Raw genomic sequence first — 24,003 nt, 5'->3', positions numbered from 1 at the left:
AGACCGCCCAAAAAAATTTACAAAAAGATGGTCTGAGGAACGGATGGAGGAGGTCCGAGCAATATAAATCTCCAAAGCCCTTTTGACGTCTAACGTGTGCCAAACCAATTCCTCAGGAGAGGAAGGACACGGAAAAAAAGTAGGAAGAACCAAGGGCTGACTAATACTGGTCCTGGAAATGACTTTAGGGAGAAACGAAGGTTTAACATGTAGAACAACTTTATCATCATGAAAAACTGAACTCCGGAGAGGAAGACAGAGCCTGGATTTCCCCAACTCTCCTAGCCGAGGTAATAGCCACGAGAAAAAACGTTTTCAGCGAGAGAAGCTTCATGGATACTTCCTCCAGAGGTTCGAAGGGCGCTGAACATAAAGCCCGAAGCACAACGGAAAGATCCCATGATGGAAACAAAGACCTCCTAGGAGGACGTCGAATAGTGGCGGCCTTAAAGAAGCACCTAATAAGAATGTGAGAGGCCAGATCAGAAAGAAAAAAATGGCTAAGGGCCGAGATTTGCCCTTTAAGGGTCGAGACACTAAGGCCCAAAGACAGACCCTCCTGTAAAAAACGAATGACGGAGTTGATGGATGGAGGAAAAATCGTAAGATGCCTGGTGGAGCACCACAGGAGGAACTTGGTCCACACCCGGAAATAAATCCTGGACGTTGAACTTCTGACCGATGTCAACAAAGTCTGAGATGTCTTCGTCCAAACCCTGGTTACCAGGCTGTCAGACGGAACACCCGAAGAAGTTCCGGGCGAAGGTTGACGTTCTCCAGTAGCTGTGGTGAAATTGGCAGCTCCCAATAGGTGATGGTCAACTGCTTGAGGAGGACAAACCAACTCCTGTTGGGCCAGTACGGAAGGATGGCCAAGACCCTGGCCTTGTCGTAGCGAATTTTTAGAAGGACGCGAGGAATCAAAGCCACTGGCGGGAAGATGTAGGCCAACCGGAAATTCCAAACCATGGAAAGACCGTCCAGAAAATGAGGCAAATTCCCGTCTGTTGAGGGACGCGAACACCGGGACCTTGTGGTTTTTTCGAGTCGCCATCAAATCCACATCCGGGAGACCGAAGCGTGCCACCAAAGTGGAGAAGGTTTGTGGGGTCAAGGACCATTCTGTCTGTGACCATTTTGCCCTGCTTAAATCGTCCGCGATTAAATTGTAGCGGCCTCTGATATGGGTTGCTGAAATATCCGTCAAATGAAGTTGGGACCACTCCATAATTACTGCACACAGGATCTGAAGACTCCATATCCGCGTTCCACCTTGTTTGTTGAGATATGCGACGGCCGCTGCGTTGTCCGATTGGATTTTTACCGCCTGACCCTCTATGAAGGGCCTGAAGACCAGGAGAGCCTGAAGAACTGCCTTTAGCTCTTGGAAATTTGACGAGCGGACAGCATCTACTGGAGCCCAATCTCCCCTTCGAAAAAGGGAACCCAAATGGGCTCCCCATCCTCGGCCGGAGGCATCTGTGGTGATATTTATTATTATTATCCTTTATTTATATAGCGCCAACAGTTTACGCAGCGCTTAATACAATACATAAATTCAAGGGATATGACAAGACAAGAATTGACAGACTAAGACAAACCGATACATTTGGTGGAGAGAGCCCTGCTCGCAAGCTTACAATCTAGAGGGAAATGGGGTGACAAACATAAGGCATAGAGAAAGGGTGAGAGGTATTGTGGTGGTTGTATCGATGACAAGGAAGTTCTAGCAGCTAAGATGGTATGCTTCTCTGAAGAAGTGGGTTTTTAGATGTTTCTTGAATGTTGGGAGGGAGGGAGAATGCTGAAGGTTCCTTGGGAGTAGATGCCAGAGATATGGGGCAGCTCGAGTGAAATCTTGTAGACGGGAAAAGGGAGAGGTGATGAGGAGAGCCTTAGCCCATGGGAGGAACGTAGGGATCGAGTAGGAGAGTATTTGCTAATGAGGTCAGAAATGTACGGAGGAGCAGTATTATGGATGGCCTTATATGTCAGTACCAGGATCTTAAATTTAATTCTAAAGGTAATTGGGAGCCAGTGGAGGGTTTCACAGAGGGGGGGAAGCAGAAGAGGAGCGACGTGCAAGGAAGATGAGCCTAGCAGCCGCATTAAGGATAGACTGTAGAGGAGAGAGTCGAGACAGTGGAGTGCCAACCAGAAGAGTGTTGCAGTAGTCAAGACGGGAAATGATAAGGGAATGAACCAGGGTTTTTGTGGATTCTTGGGTGAGGAATGGGCGGATACGAGAGAGGTTTTTTAGGTGCAAGAGGCAGGATCTGGCGAGGGACTGAATGTGAGGGATGAAGGAGAGGTTTGAGTCAAGGATGACCCCAAGGCATCGGGCCTGGTTAGTAGGAGAGATAGTCGTGTTGTTAATGGTGATAGAGAATTCAGGTAGTGGAGTGGAGATGGAGGGAGGGAAGATAATGAGTTCAGTTTCCAACTTCTGGGTTGGAAAGAGAGCCCTCTGGCGAGATGGGACGACTGTTTCCACCAATTCAACTGGGAGAGGACCTGGGCACTTATTGCGAAGGAAGTGTCTAGATCTTCTTCTTGTTTGGACCAGTTTGCGAGAATCTGCCACTGCAAGGGACGAAGCTGACACCTTGCCCAAGGTACCGCCGGGATGGCAGCGGTTAGAAGACCCAGGACGCTCATAGCCTTCCTGACAGAGCAAGTTGGACCTCTTTGCAGTGTTGAGATCTCTTGTTTTATCTTGAGCCGCTTGGAACGCGGGAGATAAACGCAAAGGGACATTGAGTCCACCAAAAACCCTAAGAAAAGAGTCCTGGAAGCAGGAATGAGGCAAAATTTTTGCTTGTTTATTAACCAGCCGTGTTGTTCCAGGAACTTCATAGTTGTGGAAAGGTCTAACAAAAGCTTCTCCCGGGAGGACGCCATGATCAGCCAATCGTCCAGGTAAGGAATGATCGAAATATTCTGTTCTCTGAGGTGAGCTGTCAAAGGACAAAGGATCTTTGTGAAAACCCTTGGGGCTGATGCCAGACCGAATGGAAGGGCCTTGAATTGAAAATGATGCACCCTCTGATTGACCCGCAAGGCAAACCTCAGAAACTTCCTGGACGCCTCGGCTATCGGGACATGAAGATATGCGTCCTTCAGGTCTAAGGTGACCATAAAATCTCCCTCCTTTAGCACCTGTGTGACTGAGGTGATACTCTCCATCCGAAAATGCTGGTAGGGGATACAGCGGTTTACAGACTTCAGGTCCAGAACCGGACGCAGGGAGCCATCTGGCTTCGGCACCAGAAACAACCGGGAATAGACTCCTTGGAATTTTTGGTGAACAGGAACCTTTTCTATAACTCCCTTTCCCAAAAGCTTCATGCTTTCTGAAAAAAGCGTCGAATTCTTTTTTACCAAGGGGTAAGACGAAATCAGGAACTGGTGGACCGGGGGATGAAAAAACTATCCTGTAACCCTCCGAAACAATCCGACGAATCCACGGATTTTGGGTGGTCTGTTCCCAGGAGAGTCTGAAGTGCCGAAGGCGACCCCCTACTTTGTCAGAATTTTCTTTTGTCCTGCCTTTTCGGCCGGTCTTGGAATTTCTTATCTCCAAAGGACCCACGAAAATTCTGAGATCTAGTGGATTGGAAAAAGGGCCTCGGGTTCCTATATGGATATCTGCGGTTCCACCTTGGTCTTCTATCCTGAGGTAAGGCTCTTTTCGTATCCCAAATCTGCTTAATAAGATCTTCCAAAGGAGCACCAAACTTCTTCTTACTCTCTAAAGGTAAGTCACAGAGCGCAGATTTAGAAGCGGAATCAGCCGTCCAGGACCGTAACCACAGGGCTCTGCAAGATACAGAAGACAAAGCCATGTTCTTCGCTGATAGCTTAAGGGATTCCTGAGCCGAATCCACAAAAAAACTGTTAGAAAGCTTTAAGTTCTTAAACAGCCTATTAATCTCAGAATCAGAATCATCCGCAAGACGATCTTGCAACACTTGAAGCCACATGTGCTGGGCCCTAGCCACTGCTGCACCGGACACCGCCACCTTACATTGGGCTCCTGCCGCCTGGAAAATACGCCTGCATGAAGTCTCTGCCCTCCTGTCCATAGGGTCTTTGAGCCCAGACACCTCACCAATAGGGAGAGTAGTCTTTTTGGAGAGCTGTGCCACTTGTACGTCCACTTTGGGGGGATCCTCCCAGGAATATTCCCCTTGAAGCCTGAACAGCTGCTTAAATTGCTTTGAAATAAAAGCTCGCTTTCCAGGGTGCTTCCATTCCCTGGCAATAAGGTCATCCACCTTAGGAAGTACAGGAAAACCTTTAACTCTTCCTACATCATCTTCTAGGAGCATACGAGTCACCTCTTTGGTGAACTTGCGGAGGTCATGGGAGGGAAAAACCATTTCATCCTCCGAACTATCACTTGATGATGAATTAGAGGACCTGGAAATCTCACCCGAGGAAAGGTCTGATTGAGAGAAAGATCTCGATCTTTTGCGCTTGTGTGTAGAACCAATCTTGACTTTCTCCTGAGTTTGAGCTGCCGAGAATTGAAATGCCTCAAATGTCTGAGCCAAGTTTTCCTGAAACCACCCAAGGAAAGATTGTAGGTCTTTACGCTTCTCGGAAGCAAGCTGTTCAGCAGAGCAGGCGTTGCACAATTTTTTTTCTGCAGCCATCAGGCAGTGGAGTAGAACACTCAGAACATGTTAAATGTTTAGCTTTGGAAGTGGCTTTTTTGGGAACGGAAGCAGGTCTTTTATCCTTATCCGGATTCTCTGATGGGACCGGACTTGACATCTGATACAAAGAAAAAAAGCGTATTAAAAGAAAAAACCCCCCTTTTTTTTTTTTTGGAGGGAAGAGGATAGGAAAGAGCCAAGATAAAGAAATATCTTACCCTAACCACCTCTGAACCGTGGGGGACAAAAGCTCCAGCAGTCAGACAGGCAAAGCGCTTATATGCAATTTTAAAATTGCCGCCCTCCGGAAGATCCGACTCGCGCATGCTCAGTAGCGCGATCGGATCTTCAGTGGAACGCAACGACACCCGGGCGTGCGTTCCACCAGACTGCGCATGCTCCCACTTCCTAGTACACAAAAGGAAGACAAAAATACATCCTCCGTAACGCAAACCGCTACGGAGGGAAGACCTCTCTCTGCTCACCACCCAGGGAGCAATCGGAGGCTCACGAAACCCCCAGGCAACAACCCGTGCGCCTCACCAGCAACTGAAGATGCCGGACTCCTGTCCGGACAGACTATTCAACCTGTCCGTCCCTGAAAGGGACAAGAAAAGAACTGGCTGCCTCCGGTCGGCCCCGGCTTTATGGGTAAGGAGGAGGGGCTCCGGGTCATTTAATTGTTTTTATTTCTTTAGATTCAGCTTGTCCCTAAGGAAAGGACATTACCCACTCGTACTGCCACTGTATGCCAGGAAAAAAACTGTGTGGGTACACTAAATGAGATTGTGTGCAGTGTTGAATGTTGAAAAGACATAGCAAAAACACAAAATGCTATGGTCATTTAGCGTAAACATGGTAAAAAATAAAAAAGATGGTAAAATTTAAACTTGGAATGCCAGTGTATCATATCACTGGTCCTATAGGATTCCTAAAATTCACATATTGCCCATATACAGCTTAATGTAAAAGGGAATGTAAAAGGGTATGTATAAGAAGGGCAAGGTAGGGCAAGGTTTTTTTTCCCCTCCATCTTTTCAAAAATACAAAGTCTACAGCACCTGCAACTATGTATACTACTTTGGTCTAAAAAAATAAACTGATTTAAGAAGACTTAGAAGCTGTGGTCTTGATTGTTTTTTGGTCATTACAATCTGTTACAACTACTTTGTAAATACGAGGGATGTTCAAAATGTTTCCACACTTTTAACCCCTTAATGACAAAGCCTGTATATGTACGGGCTCAAAATGCATTGTTTTCAAATGGTTTAGGGACCGCCCATTGTCCTTAAGGGGTTAATATATATATTTTATATTAAAGCAGGGCTTGACAAACTTGTTGTGAATCTAGGCGCCAGCTAAAAAAGTTAGGAGCCAGGATTTTTTTTTTTTTTAAATAACAGTTGGTCAGGAGTGATCTGATCATCATCCGCCCAATTACTAAACTCACCGCATTTGACCTGGAAGCACCCTGGACTTTCAGGTCAGTGCTGGGTTTTGTTTTTTTTTTGTTTTTTTTAAAGTTCCATTAGAGCACAGCATTGACTGATATTTAGTCCCCACAAGCTTGTGGGGACAAATGTTAACCCCTGCAATGCCACGAATGTGTCACACACAATTGTAGTATTGAAGGGGTTAACGCTGCACTGTTGCTCTTAAAAAAAAAAAAACCTTCCCTGAAGCTGCCTGTGGCAGCTGAAAACACGATTGCAGGTTTTCCTGCAATCTCGTTTTCAGCCTACAGAATCACTCCGTGGGAGTGATCACAGGCTCGGGGGCAGGCAGCAGAGGGATGTTGTGTCAGGTCCCCACTCTTGTGTGGGGACCCAATCAACACACAACCACCTTCCCTGAAGCTGCCTGTGGCAGCTGAAAACACGATTGCAGGTTTTCCTGCAATCTCGTTTTCAGCCTACAGAATCACTCCGTGGGAGTGATCACAGGCTCGGGGGCAGGCTCGGAGTGGCTGTGCTGGTCTGCCCAGACTCCTGGGCAGACAGCAGCAGCGCCCCCGCGATCACCATGATTGTAGCGACATGGGGACGTTTTTCTGGGATTTAACAGGCCGACAAACACCTATGTGCCAGGGCAAAATGCTCAGTCGCCATGGCGACTGGGATTTGTCGAGCCCTGTATTAAGTACGTTTCGAAAGGTCTCATGTATAATTATATATATATATATATAAATATATAAATATATATTTAAACTTTTAAAAACCACACTTATATTAAATCTTGAGACATATAGCTAGACAGATATATAGCCAGATAGATTAGCTAGCTAGCGAGATAGAGATAGATAGAGATAGAGATATGTAGACATATCCACTCATTCTGCAAATATGAAAAATGTATTTAAAGCAATACTTACCAACTGGATTATCTGGTTGAAATGGACCAAGACTACAAGTTTTCAGTAAATCTGTTGAAATCACTTCAGTTGGATTTTCATTAGACTGAAGAGCATTAGCAGATTCATTTGTGTCTGTGTTTACCACATCCTTGTCGTCTGTCCCTTCGCTTTCATGCTCTGGTTCATCAACACTTGTGCTGGCCATGACCATTTCAACCAAACTGTCATCAGTTTTTGGTGCTGAATCCTCACACGACTCATCTGCCAAAGCATATTTCAACTTTTCTGCATCTATCTCTTCATCATCACCAACTTCATCCAGAGTAACAAAATCTTCCATATTACTCGGGAAATCATGTGAAGCCTGGTAAAATATTTAATATATAAGTTAAGATTCCTTCACATTAAACATATCTATATTTTTCTGTTTTAAGAAAAGGGAGACTAAACGGTAAACAAAAAAGGAAAAAAAACCAAAAAAAACCCACGAGATTGTCATTTGTCAGTAGCAATACTGATAAACATATAACCCCCTCTCTAATCGGCAGGGCACAGACTATATAGAACCCCCCACACACACTTCCAACCTCAGTAAAATAACCAAGGCGACCGATATTCATAAAAATAAACAAAAAAGTTTAGGAACCAATCATGTTTTTATTTTCATGTTATCCATTAGTCTGCAGTAATACATAAGAAACCAAAACCTCTCCAGTGCAGCACCACTTTGTACAGTACCACAGTTAATCCATTCATGACAAAGGGAATTTTACACCACAAAGACTCAAGCTTGTACATATTTAGCCATTACATACATTTCATCCTACACTTTTCATCATACAGTAAAAGACACTATAAGCAAATAAAAAACCAAGTGTGATTAGTATTATCTATTAAACATATTTCTTACAATATTGCAGCTTTTGCCAACTTTCTACATGTGGGAGAAACTTAAATCTGTGAGCCACATACTACACGTTTGTATTCTTTTAGTGACATGAAGAACGGACAATAAGAATTTGTGGATCATTTTTCACTTTATATTTATACTTAAATTATTGGAATGCAGTTCTACTTTTAATTTACTTTTTCTAACATTTTATCGGCAGACCTGTAAGCTACTAAGGTCAGTCAAGTGATGTTTTGGATGACTGCCTGCGCAAACGTCACAGAGGTGATCCTTATGTCAATACATAACAAAAAAATATCCTTTCCTGCGTGGTCTTATTAGTCAGTCTGTCTGACTGGGTTTTTAAAATGAAGCCTATTCTTTACAATAAGGCTATATAAGAAATGAGTTAGTGCTTGTCTAGTAGATTGGTATAAAGATAAAATGCATAACATGTAATAGTCTGGAAATATTATGGAAAAAAAACAAATACTTTAGAAAAGGAAACACGTTATAGTTCTAAATAAATAGATTGGCCGGATATTAGTAACATTTTTAATAACTTTTTAACTGCCTGAGCAAATCCTAACCACCATCATGTTTTCTTCCACGGTGCCATGAAAACTACAAGTTCTACGTAACAGACAGTTAAAGATCTTCTCCTGAGAAAACCAGATACCCTGAATAAACTCCCCTGGCACAGATGTTCTAGAGAGCCTTGAATCAGCGGCAGCGATTAATGTGAACACAAACCATGACAGGTACTGTTGCAACATGTTTTTCAACAATTGTTATCTTAGGTAGACCCAAAACCAGTTTTGGAATTTACACTAAGGGTATGGATTGGCAGAGTATGAACTGCCTACACAGGTCGTGCTATATAGAAGTCTGCAAACTCCCAAGGAGGCCAGGAATATCCAGAAAGCTTTTTTTTTTTTTTTTTATTTTACTTGCTTAGGAGTTTGCAGATTTTAAGATAGCTGCCAAGCTGGGGATATGCTACAAATACACTCTGGTTAACTAATGCATATGATAACCAAGTGCCATCTTTAATCCACCACTTCTTTGCAAAAGCATGGAGATATTCATCAAAACTCGCCTTCTATACATTAGCACTGTGTCCACACCTCCAGTGCTTTGGCTTGGAGATACATACTTGCCAGGTATTTTCTGCAGAATCCCTCCAAAGTATATGCCTCTCTGCCTGTACTTTACTCCTAAGCTTGCAGACCAAATGTTCCCCACCAGCAAGCTCTAGCACTGGTTTGTGCAAGAGTTCTAACAGGGCTGGCAACCCAGCCAAATGCTTGCATTCAAGGTGCTTCAAACTGCTTGAAGAAGACAACAGCAGCACTACAGCTTTTAATAAAGATAAGACATAGACGGAAGAACGCATATTAAAGTAATTACCAAGTACTTTAAATATGCATTTTTAGTGTGGCTAAATGGAGTGGTGATGTGTACATGAAGGTGTTTGTTCCATGCCATCTTTATGTTTCAATCTGGCTGGCATTTTTATGTACCCTAGGTAAACATTTGTTATAAACAATGATATATACACATACTTCCTTTAGTCAAGCAGAAACATATGAGCACATGCATAATAGATGCACTGGGAGACTGCTTTTGTAGGGGCTAGGTTTAGGATTTAAGCCAGTGGCCTTCAGCACACTAACCAGAACATACATGCCACCGCTCTTCCCTCATAAAACCCATATCTGCATAGCAAACATGAGCTTAAAACATTTAAGACAGAAAACATGGTTGTACGTATGTTATATACCTTTTTCTTTACATCTTCAGTTTCTTGCACAACAGAACAAGTGCCTGACACATCTTTGTTCACATTTTCATCCACAAGCTCTTCAGCTTCATCACCAACTGAACTACTTGTTTCTAGGAGTGCTGTTGCTTCTTCCTCTTGCACTAAAAAGTCACTCTCATGTTTAACTGTCAATTCTTCTTTTCCAGCAATTTGTTCCTTTGGTTTTATCTCCTCCAATAGAACTGAATCACTCTCAAAACGTATTTTATTTCCAACTGTACTGGATATAGATTTACTTGCGCTGGAACCGCCTTCCACTTTAACGGCTTTCTTATCACTTGATCCTTCCTTGTGGTCTGGTGAATGAGCTCTTTTTCTGTATATTAAATCCAGAAAGTACAGCTTTAGGGGTGGACTAATTGTAATTTGTTTATTATGTATAATATAGCACCATCACATTCCGCAGTGTTGTACAATCCTTTGATGAATCAATGATCCATCACAACCAAACCTTAACCCCATTATGATGGCATTCTGTGTCATACTATTACACCCTGTTGCTGTGAGCATCAACAGGGCAGATCAGGCTGTTTTAAGATTATAGCTCACTGGAAAAGAGTTTGGGAAAAAATATGATCAAACTGAAACACTTACCCAACTGCCAAAATATGAAAATCCTAAGCATACAAGTTGTGAAGGCAATATATTTTTTTAGCCGTGTACAATTTATAGCAGATAAAGTTTTTACAATTTCATTTCACTCTTTCCCCCATACTATATTATGGATAACAGTTTCAAAAGAAAGCTCTAATTGTCCTGGAGAGCACACTATATTACAGTTGAACAAGGACATCGCAGAACCCCTGAAAATGCTCAAGTGCAAAAAAATGCCTGTCACCAATGAGTTAAAAAAAAAAACCTCACTTTAGGGGCTGAAAGACTGGTAGGAGATCCACTAACCCTCCAAGGCAGGAGGTGGTCTTGACCTGCAGAGAATCTGCCAAATGTGGCAAAGGGGGCTAATTTAGAAGGGGATATCTACAGGGTCAGTTTAAGCCAACTTCGAGAAAGAATAAAGACTGCACTTCCTCAGTAGGTAGGTGTTGTACCAACAGTAGGAGGAGGAATGATTTATTCCTTCATCCAGAGACAAAAATGATACAACCCACTTGCACCAACTAGGGTTGAGAGTGAAACCCAAAGACCAGTTTTCATGAGAATGTATACAATAGTGTTTTACTTTAAACAAGTTCCCAACAACTTAAGTTATTTTATTTACAAAAGCAACTTAAACAAGGAAAATTCAGCTGTCTTTGCAGTGATTAATGTTGACCATTTGAGGTGAATTAAATATCTGCAGTGGGCTTACCTGTTTTTTTCTTTTTGAAGTTGTTCAATTGCCTTGTTTGGAATCTAACAGGAAAAAGCCATTAAATGTGTTACAAGAGGTTTTATTTTTGAATAAACACATCGTAAAAATCAGACAAGCTGGACATAATGGGCAATCAAGAAAAGGTCCTTTCCAGTAATTTCCAGACATCATGAAGCAGTCACACATACCCCAAACCACTATTATACACAATACTGGAAATTTAAACATTTATGGTATATTTTAAAATATATATACCTATGTGAATGTTTTACTGCCTGCAAGTTGGAATACCTGTCCCAGTTGCCCTTCTGAAGGGTATTTTAGTACACCTCTTGCATGTGTTCAGTACAACCCCAAAGTCCACTTAAAGGAAACTGAGCTCCCACTGAAACCAAACTGGGGTAGCAGAAGCCCACCGTGTACATGCCATCTGTACACTAGTGGTTTATGACCACACGTGCAATTGGCTGCTTCAAAAGGAGAGCTAATAAGCATGTTTTAAGTGAAATGCATCCGGGTGTATGCAAAATGGACTATGGACATTAAATAGAAATATGATTTTGGGCAGCGGGTTGTGCTTTTAAGCTGCTAAAGAAATTTGACACAATTTCAACTAATCACATATAAATGTTTGCCCCATTACTTATACCATTTTAATATATTTATTACACACTTAGGAGTCACTCAACTTTCTCCTACATTATTATAGTGTCTATGAGCACAATAGATTACCTGGTTGTCTAAATCTAAAAGTCTAACAAACCTACAAGAACTTATCACCGGACTCAAACATTTCCAACCTGCACCCAGTTATGCACATCTGCCCCCAGGCTTGTCACTCTGCCCCATAAATGCCTTAAACCTCCTATATGCCACTGTGCCCCATGATATGCCTTTTGACACCCTATGTGCCACTGTGCCTCCACAAATGTCTTAAACACCTATATGCCACTGGCATTAAGGGGGTTAAAAGGCATATTATGGGGCAGAGTGGCATATATGGAGGTATAAGGCATTTCTGGAGGCAGAGTGGCATTAAGGGGATTAAAAGGCATATCATACAGCACTCTGCCTACAGAAATGCCTTATGCCCCCCCATTTAACACCGCCGCCCCCCCCCCCCCAAAAAAACAAAACTTAACGGTGTTTTTGACTCCAGGTGTGTTGTCCGGGCAGCGCTGCAGCCGGAAGGAGGTGCTGTTAGCAGCGGGGGTTGTCTGCGTCCATCACGCAGACTTTCCCCGGCTGTCAGAGAGAATTCCCCGGTGAGGGGAACTCTGATCTCTGACAGCCGGGGAAGGTCTGGGCGATGGACGCAGACAACCCCCGCTGCTAACCGCAGTGGAATTTGTCTACACAAACCGCGTAGACGTCTACACACTCCCCCGGCTACACACCGGGTACTCAGAAGCACCAGTAAAGGGGGGGGGTCAGGAGGATCCAGGTCCCCTGTAGCGCTGCTGGGGATCTGGATCTTAGTCTCATAGTCAGACCTATTTGAAGTCTGATTATAAGACAACCCCGATTATTTGCTCTGAAAAAAAGCCTGGTCTTATAATCGAGAAAATACGGTAGCAGTGAAGAGGCACAAGATTACAAATCAAATCTTATTCATATGTTCCTTGAAGGAGTCTACTCTGTAAGGAGATGAATATTTTTTTATTCCATGTGGGAGATTCGTCCTTTTGTTGGCCAATTACAGGACAGGGAATGTTCAACAAAACAGAGATGTTCCATCTTGTCAGATCACCTGTTCCAGGAGTCCTTTTGATTTGTTTTCACCTGTTTGGTAAGGGACTTGCCTTGTACGAATCAGCAAACTTGCCAAAATTCAGTAAGTTTGCAATTTGTACGACTCCAAATGCACAGACATTTTAGATCAAACAAATGCAACAACAAAAAACCATTGGCATAAGTAATTTATATGCTTACACTACAACACTTACCCTTAGAACCAGTTTCTTGTATTTTTCAGAAAGGTCTACCTTTATGCCTTTTCCCTGAAACCAAAGGGGGTTTTTTTGACAGTGATCAACCATTGTATGCGCATCTTCCGCCTTCTCCATTTCAATAAATGCCTATGCAGCAGGTAAAAACCAAATGAAAATACATTTACCTCTACCACAAAGTAATATATATCTTTAACATTTAAGTAGATTCCACGCAGAACCCAAGTAATATATATAAAATCATTAAAACCTTTACATGGTAGCAAGTAGTTACAGAAGTTGGCTGTCCTAAAATTTAGTGACAGATAAGTTAAAGCTAAAACTAATGTACAATAGTGGAGAGACAGCTATGATTTGTGTACCTACCTGGTTCTTCATTCTCATCAATATGTATGTTTTCACTTTTCCATACCCCTCTGCTAGCTTGACAATTGCACCATCAGAATAACCAGAATGGGGTAAATTGCTTAGATGTATCACTCGACCAGTATCCGGTTTGAAGCTAGATTTTTCTTCAGTTTTCACCTCAGGTTTCTTAGAAATATAAAAGCCATTTCAAAAATAAATTTGTGAAAAAAATAAACAAAGCCACAACAGCATTTTAATTATATAATGCTGTCATCTGTTCTGCATTATAGCATCTTCTTGAGCATTTGTACCAGGTTGCTTACCAATATGTTTAACAATGAAGTTATATGCATTATGCATATATATGTATATAAAAGGTAACTAAGCTTTTTCACAAGTCATTTTAAAACACAAATCGCGTAATGCTAAAATGAGGGGGGGGGGGACGACAATCACCTTGATTCTCTTATACTTCTGAGACAAATGGACTCTGACTGGATGTCCAAGTACAAGAGCTGGAGTATTCCTATAATATTCCACTACAGCCAAGGCATCATCTGAAGCAGACATTTCAATAAAGGCCTTAATGAATAAGGAGAGGGGGAAAGAAGTTTGTTAGTATTGATTCAAGACACTGTATTGAGTTCCTTTGGGAAATCTCAGTATAAAACGTTTTACTTTATACATATACGCACACACTACATGACCAAAAAGTATGTAGAAACCCGACCATCACATCTATATGTTGGATATTCTATTCCAAAACCATGTTGCACCCCCTTATGCAGCTATAACAGCTTCCACTTTTCTGTATCTTTGTGAAGACTCTGGGAGCAGATGCCAGGCCAAAAGGTTGAGCTTGAAACGGGAGGTGAAGGAGCCATGAATCTGAGGAAATGGCATAAAGGTATGTGTCCTTTAAGTCAATGGTCACCATAAAGTCTCCCAGTGTAGACTTGATAGTTCCCATATATTTGAAAATGCTGTCTCTGCAAGTGGAAATAGTCCACAATGAGTCTGAATAACTGTGCCCCACCCCCGGCTTTGGGGGATCGCAAATACTGGTGAAGAAGCCTACTCCCTCTTGGGCACCTGGAACCAACAGATGATAGTCTGTCTCTCTGGAAAGACAATCACCTGCAACAAGATATTTTCTTTGTACTGGATCTGCAGGCAAGTGGGAGGCTGTTCTCTGAATTTCAAGGGAATATCCTGGATACAACACTGTTTGTCCATACATCTTGCGTAAATGCCACAATCACTGAATGCCCTTAATCGTCCTCTCATCATCTGTCTGGTGTCATGCAGAGGGTTTGGGGAAGAGGAACTAGTCTCATCTCCCTCTTCCTCTGAAAGTGCTGCCCCGAGAATGTTATTCTCTGGTGGATCTCCTAGGGTGCCAGTCATATGTCCTGTCAAATCTTCTTTATTCACCTTGTCTATGCTGGAACTCTGGTCACTGGTCTCTTTTGGGGCAACCAATGCTTGTCCCTTGTGGTTTTTTTTTTTCTTCCTCAAGTGGGGCCTCAAGCTCAGCTATAAAGAGCACTTTCCCAGGAAAGGGTAGTCTAAGCAGATGTGATTGAGGCCATGTTTGCCCTCCAACCACAAAGCCATAGCGCATTCCTGGCTGCCGCAGATAAGGCAGATGCGCTGGCACATATACAAATACGCTCTAGAGAGGCATCACACAAAAAAGGCGACCACCGTCTGATGGCTGAAATATTCTTAAGAGCTTCTCTAGGTGCTTTGGCTGCTAGATCTTTGTTGTGTGGGGCAGGCACAACTTAGCTTAGTAGTATTATGGAGGGGTTTGCCACAACCTGTACATGAAAGATGTTTAGCTTTGGCTAAAGCCTTCTTAGGCTTCTCCTCAGTCTGTTTATCAGGAACAATAGGAGCAGACATCTTCGCAAGCCTACACAGCGCACACACACAAGGGTGTAGAGAGAGGCTTAAATTCCTTAGGTGAAAAAACCTGCAACAGGCTGGGTGTCGTTAACCATCAGAACACAATGAAATGCTTAATAAGGTGCATAATAAACAAAACATACTGGCTGGATTTCCCACTTAACATATCAAACTGGTAAGACTCATTGGTAATAGTGTTTAGAACGCCGAAAACGTATCGAACCAGAAGCAATAAGGCCTAAACACCAGCCCGCAGGAAACTAGTGGTTAAACCCCCGACCCCCCCCCAAGCCGGGAAATTGCTTCTTCCTTCCGAGGAACATAATGGAAGTACCCACATTTATAGCAGATTAGTGTTTTTGCTTCTTGACTTTCCAGTAAACTGTTGGCCCCTCATAATGAATAGTGAAAGAGGCACTATAAGTGCTGGGAAAGTATGGAAAAATCTATATAAATTAAGTATTTCTGAAATTAGGACACCTGAATTGATAAACTTGGAGGGGATTTTCCATTACTTTACCCAATTTTGTGAGGATTCAGAGGGACAATTTAAAAAAAAAAATTAGGTGTTCAAATTTTCACTAGCTTTTACTACATTTCTCAGCTAATCATCCAACTACGGTATCAAAAGAAAGCTCTGTCCTTGAAAAAAAAAAACAACTATATATAGTTTACATGGGTACACTATTCACAGGAAGAGATAATCGCTGAACCGACATAGTGCAAATTAAGCAAAATTGCTCATGGACTTGAGGTACCAAAAACCCCTGGGATTGAAGGGGTTAAACCACAACTCTCCCCTTTATTGATCAAGTCTATGGACTGCATTAGCACTGCCATAAAGGATCATACTGCAAAGAATGAGCTCAGTGTGGTGTTTAAACAGGTCAATGCATACAAAATACACAAACGACAGTGACACATACCTCATTTATTTTATTCAAAATAAGGTGGTTTGTAATCACTCCGAAAGGCTCTACAAGCTGTAGCAGCTGACTTCTTAAGTTTTTTCCCCTCTGGAAGTCCATTATGTGAACAACTCTACTGTTTTCCTGAACAAAAATCAATGGGAAAAAACACCAAGTTGTGCTATGGAAAACCAAACATGCATTAGTTTTTACAGTATATAAACTTGTTTAGAAAGACCCTCCTTGCATTTTCATTCTGTAGGTCAACACTGTTATGCTCTACTTGTTATGTCCAGTTTAAGTACTTCTAGGGTTGGGGGGGTTCGGGGGTAGTGAAGTTTTTTTTCTTTAATTCTCCACTACATAGGGTATTGGGGCACATTTTTTTTGTGATATGGTGACATGAACAGGTATGAAAACAGAGGTGGTATACTGGAGGCCATGTAGAGTGCTACTATCACAGAATCCAGGCCTTTTGTGGATGTAATAGTACATCCATACGAGTATTAAGTGATATACAAGACTTCTTGTCACAAACACTTAAGTATTTATTGATCGTCACATTATTGAAGCAGTGCAGGTTTTCACAACCTCTACATACCAGCACATGTAAACATATTTCACAGCACCATGGTAGGTAAGTTAAACTACGCAAAATTACCATTTTTGTCGATACTTAATGAATTTATGGGAGCGTGGTCTTAGATTCTCTGTATGTTATATAGTACACAAATTTAAGACCTGAGTGTTAATTAATGCTCAAAACTCATCAAGTATATATTAATGCATTTTTATCACCTGAGTAACAATTCATAAAACTGTACAAACCTGTTTGCTTTTCTGAAGGTGTCTTGATCTGCACACCTCTTCATTCCCTGCAAAAGTGTAAAAACTATAAAATGCGCCAGTTTGTCATAGAAAAAAAATATTTGCAGGATAACTGTACAAATGTCCACACAATGATTCAGGCCCAAGACCCTGAACATTGGTACAAATACAAGCAGATTATATTACATAGAAAAAAGGTGGGGATGCTGTACTAAAAAGTTTGAGTCTTGGGTTCGCTGTTGAAATAGATCTGAAAAAAAAAAAGCATAGTGCAACTTTTCAGAACATTTAATTTTAGCTCACTGACTTTAGGCTACAAAATATCAGATGGTTAGATTTACAGTCAATGACAGGTGAGTCGAAGATTTTATGGCACTAGATGACACATTTAGGGAAAAATTCTCATGTTCAAGGATATTACCAGTACCATGCGCTACACTAGGGAGGCAACGAGAGCTGAGAGAGATTAATGCATGGCTGCAAAAGCAGTAAAGGAGGGATTTAGGTTTTAAGATAACTAGGCAAACCTAGCAGTCTGCTACAGACTATAGCAATGACAGATTGCACCTCAATGATGAGGGAGAAAATGGTTAGAGGGTTGGAAGAAACTTTAAACTAGAGTTTTGCTATACTGGGAAATGTGTTATATTGAAAGGATAGAGATGGCAGAAAGGGCCCCCTGCGTTGCCCTTTATGAAAAAAAAATATCCCGTATTTGCTCGATTAGAAGACAAGGTTTTGCTCTGAAAAATAACCCTCGTTTTATAATCTGGGTCATGTTATAATCAAGACCTATGAGACTAAGATCCAGATCCCCCCGCAGCGCTGCGGGGGACCTGGATCCTCCTGTCTGGTAACCTCAGCTGCTGGTGCTTCTGACTCCCTGGTGTGTAGTCAGGGCAGTGGGTAGACATCTACGCGATTCGCGTAGGCAACTTCCGCTGCAGCCGGAGGGAGGTGCGGTTAGTCCATCGCGCAGACCTTCCCCGACTGTCAGAGAGGAGAGTTCCCCACACTGCTGGGGGGAATTATCTCTGACAGTCAGAGGGTGTATGTGAGATGGACACAGACAACCCCCCGCTGCTACCCACTGCCCCGACTACACACCAGGGAGTCCAAAGCACCGGTAAGTAAGTGTGTGTGTGTGTGTGTGTGTGATTTCGGTAGGCAGAGTGCTCTATGATATGCTTTTTAACCACCTTAACACCACTCCCTCCAGATATGCCTTTTAACCCTCTACACACCACTCTGCCTCCCGAAATGCCTTATACCTCCCTATATACCACTCTGCCCCATAATATGCCTTTTAACCCCCTAAATGCCAAAGTGGCATTTAGGAGTATAACGCATTTCAGGACTAATTTTTTGTTCTTAACTATTCCTTTAAGTTCTTCCTTTGTCTGGTAAAAAAAAAAAAAAAAAAGATTCACAGATACTGTACTTTGTGTGTTTTTAGTCTTTGTCTAGGAACCAAAGGCAGCCCATTTATAAATCGCATTGGTGGTGGCAGCGTTATATCATAATTAAGCATGGGTGGTTTTAAAGGAGGGGGAGGTATCACTATTTCTGGTCTAGGACAGACGGAGTTTTAACCCTTTTACCACCCGAACCAAGTCACATACACGCTTGGAGTAGGGTGTGCCCATGACAGCTATAGTATTGTTAACCATTAAGTCTTTAAGGGGTTAAAATTTACTTACTGAGGTTTCCTCTGTTACTTCCACGACCTCCATCAGGACCACTTCCGATATGGAACGGTGGTGGTGGTGGACCCAAAATACCGGGTGCGGGGTTGGTGGATTGTTGAAGCATAAATGAATCACCCCTAAAAATATTAAGTAAATAGTATAGCATTAAGACTTAAACCATTCAATACATATTACTCTACAGTTGCTCTTTAAGAACAATACTACAGACGCTACTGAAACACTACCGATTGTCTCAATTCTGTTTCATTACTTGCAATTATATCGCCGTACGAGAGCAACTATCTATATAATGGAGGGTTAGAATTGGCACCTTTTGGATTACATGAGCACCCATGTGGCTAGCAAAACGTACATTTTACACTTTCATCTCTTTATTGTAATGGCCTCTCTCTCTTCACCTTCTTATTTTACTGACATAATAAAAGCTACAAGAACCCAAACACAGTGTTTCTCAAACTAGGTTTTAATACAAAGTTATTAGTAAATATTAATTCATATGTTAACTATTTTTCACATTTAATAAAAACTATGAGAAAAAAAGCCTTGTTTATATTTTTTTATTTACCAAACTGCCCCCAGTTATGCACATCTGACCCCCAGCTTGCCACTCTTCCCCCATATATGCCTTATACATCCTATATGCCAGAGATTCCACTGTGCCCCCGATATGCCTTATACTCCTTATATGCCAGTGATATGCAACTGAGCCCCCTAATATACCTTTTACCCCCAGATATGTCTTATGCCCCCCTGATATGCCTAATATCGATATGCCTTATACCCCTATATGCCTTATAACTTCCAATATGCCACTTGCCCCCATTTATGCCTTATACCTCCCTATATGCCACTGTGCAGCCCGATATGCCACTCAGACCCCCCCATAAATGCACCACCCTGAAATTCATTATACTCCGATTCACCACTCTGCCTCCCCCAGATATGCCACTCTTATATTCATTATACCCCCCCATACACCACTCTAACTCCCCCAGATATGCCATTCTGCCTCCCTTAAATTCATTACACCCCTCTGCTACCCTGAAATTCATTATACCCCCCATACACCACTATAACCCTCCCATACTCCACTCTGCCTCGCTTCCCCCCCTCCCATACTCCACTCTGCCTCGCATCCCCCCTCCCATACTCCACTCTGCCTCGCATCCCCCCTCCCATACTCCACTCTGCCTCGCATCCCCCCTCCCATACTCCACTCTGCCTCTCTCCCCCCCTCCCATACTCCACTCTGCCTCTCTCCCGACTCCCTGGTGTCTTGTGAACCTCCGTTGCTGACAGGCACTTACACTGCAGCTTCATAGAAGCCTCAGCGTAAGTGAAGGGCAGTAAAAAAAAATTTTTGTCTTGTGATTTCACCGAGTTGTATTCTTCATTGACTTATTTGCTTGCCAGAGGGGTCATTACTAAGGTCATTACCTTAGTGGCTTTATTAAATGTGAGTGTGATTCCAACTGAGATTTGTAACTCTGTATACACTATTAAATAAAGATTTACACACTATGGACAAAATTATTGGGACACCTGACCATTACACCAACAGGGACTTTCTAAATATATATAGACATATGACATCACATTCAAAATACATAGACATTAATATAACAGCTTCTAGACTCCTTCCCAGGCTTTCCACAAGATTTTGGAGTGTTTCTGTGGGGACTTTTGCCCAGTTACCCAATAGAGCTGGAGTCAGGGCTCTGCATGTCAGTCAAGTTCTTCCACACCAAACTCATCCATCTTTATGGATCTTGCTTTGTGCACTGGGGCATAGTCATACTAGAATAGAAAAGGGCCCTCCCCAAACTGTTCCCACAAAGACAGAAGTAGGGCAGGTAACTTTCTTCTGACTCTCAAAACTGCCAAACAGAGAAGATTGATTTGTCACAATACAGAATACATTTCCACTACTGGTGTCCTTTATATGACTCAGACACTTGGTGATTTGATGATTGCATGCAGCTGCTTGGGCATGAAAACTCATTCCATGAAGCTCCCACCGGACAGTTTCTGTGCCCACATTCATGCCAATGGAAGTTTAGAACTTTTCAGCTTCGGAGCCAGCTTTGGAGAGTGTCGGCGATTCACCATGCGCCTTAGCACCCTGTCACCCCGCTTTGTGATTTCACGTGGTCTCTATCTAAAAGGTTTCCACCTTCCAAAAATACCAAAAAAATCTAGCAGGGTTAAAATTACTAGCAACAATAAGATGTGCCCTAATACGTTTTTTTCCCATATAGTGTGTGTGTTTTGCGTCATATGTATTTTTGCTGAAATAAGTATTTTAAGACTACTGGAATATATTTAGGATAAGTATCCTGCAACACTTCATTTCAGTATATTTTAAGCATTATGCATCACTGGCCACCTATCCTACTTCCTAAGAAACTACAAAGATTGACAGTTTATCAAGGTAAACCAATTATGACAAACCTGACTTGGATAACTGCACATTATACTTACATTCCATGAGCAGCATCTGGGTTCCATTCTGGATATCTAAAACAAATATATAAAACATTTAAATTGAAAGGGTCACAAGCATGAAAATAAACAATTCTGCATATGAATATTTGCAGAAAAATGTACGAGAAAAGCGGTATAAAAAAAGGCAATAGAAACACAACAGGCGAATAAACACCAATTTGACAATCTAGTCTATTCCCGTCCGTACAGGTCAAGTCTTAGAAGGAAGCGAGATAAGGATAAAGAGTCGGAAGTGATTTTGACTAATGTATATCTTGTACCCCTGTAAAACGGATGACCTGAGGGCAGAGGATCCAACTGCAGAAGGTAGCTTCCCATCTGAATACATTAGAGGAGTAAACCTTGAGTGAACAGGTTTACAAAGAATTTCTTCATGCATTTTGTTTGCCGATTTAAGGCTACATGACTGGGTATGGTTTTCAAAGGAAAGATCACACACTACAAATGCAAGTGTAATTTCTCTTCTGAATGGAAACGTTTAGTAGCCATGAGAACTGCCCAATAGAATGTGCCTTTCCTAGAAGCAAAACTAATAGTAGCCGTATAGCGTGCCTGCAATAGAATAAAACAGTTAAAATAGCTGCAGGTAGGAAAATGTTGTGGGGACAATGTTATCTTCCAAGAACATGCCATAGAATTGTGGAAGCCTTGGGTTCCACAATATGTACACAGACAATTCCACAAGGTAGTGACAAAAGGATCAAAAGCCATAATGTCTGTCCCAACTGATGGTTCACTTACTCAGTTTGTAGTAAATAGCAAGCTGTTCGCGCCACTCACAAAAATGAACAGTTATGCTAGCGATCAGGCCACACACACAAACAGGGAATATGTACCACTGGGAATGAAAACAGTGCTCCAGTCAATGGGGACTGTAAAAATACAAATGTTGAACCTTGAGAAATGAGCTGGAAAAAAAATAAAAAAATAAAAAAAGACAAAAAGGTAAAAGGAGTTTCAACTTAAGTTACAAAACTGCAAGCTTCCCCCATGACATGGAAAAACGGACACTGAGGTGACAGAATCCCTGTCTGTTTAGCGAAGGTGGGCAGGTAACGGGTCCTTCTATTTTATTTCTCCTAGGAAGCGCACAAACAACACTCATTTCCCCCAGATAAACAAGAGCCTGACAAACATGCAAGAAAAGTAACTTTGGGTACGAATCTACACACATGCAGGACTGGTGCTTTAGATAGGCCAAGCAGGAGCCAGCCTATAGCACAAGACTACATGTGGCCACCCCCAGATACATCCACTGAGAGAGTAGGGCCAGTTCAGAAAATCATAGAGCTTCCTCCGACCAGCCCAAAGTAAAAGCACAGGCCTGTTCAGACCTCAGTCTCGCTGCTCCATTGTGAGTATGCCGGCATATGATGTCATATGCCAGTGCTCTCCACATTAGTGGATTAAGGAAAAGATAGGGTTTCTCAGCAAGGTAAGAGATGAGGTAAAAGGGGAAAAATAACAGGTCAGAAAAAGGAGATACCTGTCAGTGGTCATGTTATGGCTGATCAGTGTGATGTAAACACTGATAACCTTATCATGGCAAAGTTGATGTGTTAGAAGCAGGAAAAACGGGCAAGACTGAGGTTCTCTGTAACTGCAGCTCTTGTGGTCTGTTTCCAGTCCGTAGTGGCCAGTACCAAGAGTGGTCCAAGGAAGGAAAAGTGGCGAATAGACAACAGGGGCGGGGAGGATGGAATTGCAGCAAGGCTAGTCCGTACGGTCAAATCCAACAGACAAGGTAACTTTATCTCAAGTTACTAAAAAAGTGTATACTGGTTCCGATAGAAAGGTGTCATAACAGTGCAAGGCTGTTTGTTGCGTACGGAGCTGCGTAGCCACAGATCAGTTAGGGTGCCCATCCTAAACCCCGTCCACTGTCGAAAGCACCTACTATGGGCACGTGAGCATAAGAACTGGACCACAGAAAAATGGAAGAAGGTGGCCTGGACCAGACCAATTACCTTAAGAAACCTAAATGAGCTCCATAACCAGTCGAGATAGAAATGGTGATAGGTTCTTGCACTTCAGCCACCATCTCCATGAGGGATTTTACCACTCTTGAAAGCAGAACAAAGTTCTCATTAGGAAAGGACTGAGCATCCAGCTGAGCTAGTTTTCTCCAAAAGTAGTCCTAAAGACACTTTCCGGGCGTCACAGGATTCTTGCTTCCGAGGAGGATCTAGAGAAGACTTCTGTATGTTGACCAGCCAACAGCAGCGCCGTAAACTAAACATTTCATTATGTCCTAGAGCAGCCATCCTTAGGAAACTTTGGTGTTCTGGGTAAATTAATGTAACCATCTGAAACAGATGCCATGTAAGCAAATGGAAACTGCATTCCCAGAGTTTCCATCCTGAAACAGATGCATCAAAGAGCAGTTACAAAAGGCTAAGTTTCCTCTTAGTCTTTTGGTACAATGGAAACCTGGGAATGTAATTCTTCTCCTTGCTCATTGAATGGCACAGGAACCAACACTTCCTTTTCCAGAAATTCTCGAACTGTCCACTGGAAACGATCTCTACGGTAGAGTCCCCACTCGAAGCCCGCTGTCTCTGATAAAGCGGTTGACATGCTTAAGATAGATGACCAGCCTGTACTTCCCAGAGGCCTTCGGCACCAAGAATACTAGAGTGACCTTCTTGAAATTGCTCTAGTTGAGGAACAGGGCCCAAAGCTGAAATTTGTTGACAAACTGAACACCGTCTCTTCTTGCTGAATCCCGAGGACTTGAGACAATGAAAGCGATGAGAGAGCCAGTAGCCTTAAGGCATTCTCTACACAAATTTTAGATAGCACCCA

General features: G+C 42.4%; 1 protein-coding gene across 1 annotated transcript in view; it reads right to left on the bottom strand.

Moving 5' to 3' along the window:
• LOC149275914 (matrin-3-like) overlaps nt 1–24,003 on the bottom strand; it is a 45,394-nt gene that overhangs the window by 11,041 nt on the left and 10,350 nt on the right. Inside the window, exons 3-14 of the mRNA XM_089504143.1 lie at nt 21,175–21,210; nt 19,092–19,094; nt 18,685–18,809; nt 16,985–17,031; nt 16,175–16,300; nt 13,794–13,919; nt 13,356–13,523; nt 12,987–13,118; nt 11,038–11,081; nt 9,687–10,044; nt 8,915–8,923; nt 7,033–7,378 (exon numbers count right to left, since the gene is read on the bottom strand). Of these exons, the coding sequence (XP_089360269.1) occupies nt 7,033–7,378; nt 8,915–8,923; nt 9,687–10,044; nt 11,038–11,081; nt 12,987–13,118; nt 13,356–13,523; nt 13,794–13,919; nt 16,175–16,300; nt 16,985–17,031; nt 18,685–18,809; nt 19,092–19,094; nt 21,175–21,210 (1,520 nt within the window). The remainder of the gene's footprint in view (nt 1–7,032; nt 7,379–8,914; nt 8,924–9,686; nt 10,045–11,037; nt 11,082–12,986; nt 13,119–13,355; nt 13,524–13,793; nt 13,920–16,174; nt 16,301–16,984; nt 17,032–18,684; nt 18,810–19,091; nt 19,095–21,174; nt 21,211–24,003) is intronic.

The sequence above is a fragment of the Sceloporus occidentalis genome, unplaced genomic scaffold (assembly GCF_023333645.1).
Source record: "Sceloporus occidentalis isolate IW3139 unplaced genomic scaffold, rSceOcc1.0.p SCAF_257, whole genome shotgun sequence".
Lineage (NCBI taxonomy): Eukaryota > Metazoa > Chordata > Lepidosauria > Squamata > Phrynosomatidae > Sceloporus > Sceloporus occidentalis.
The sequence above is the reverse complement of the archived record's forward strand: the minus strand, read 5'-3'. Positions and strand labels throughout refer to the sequence as shown.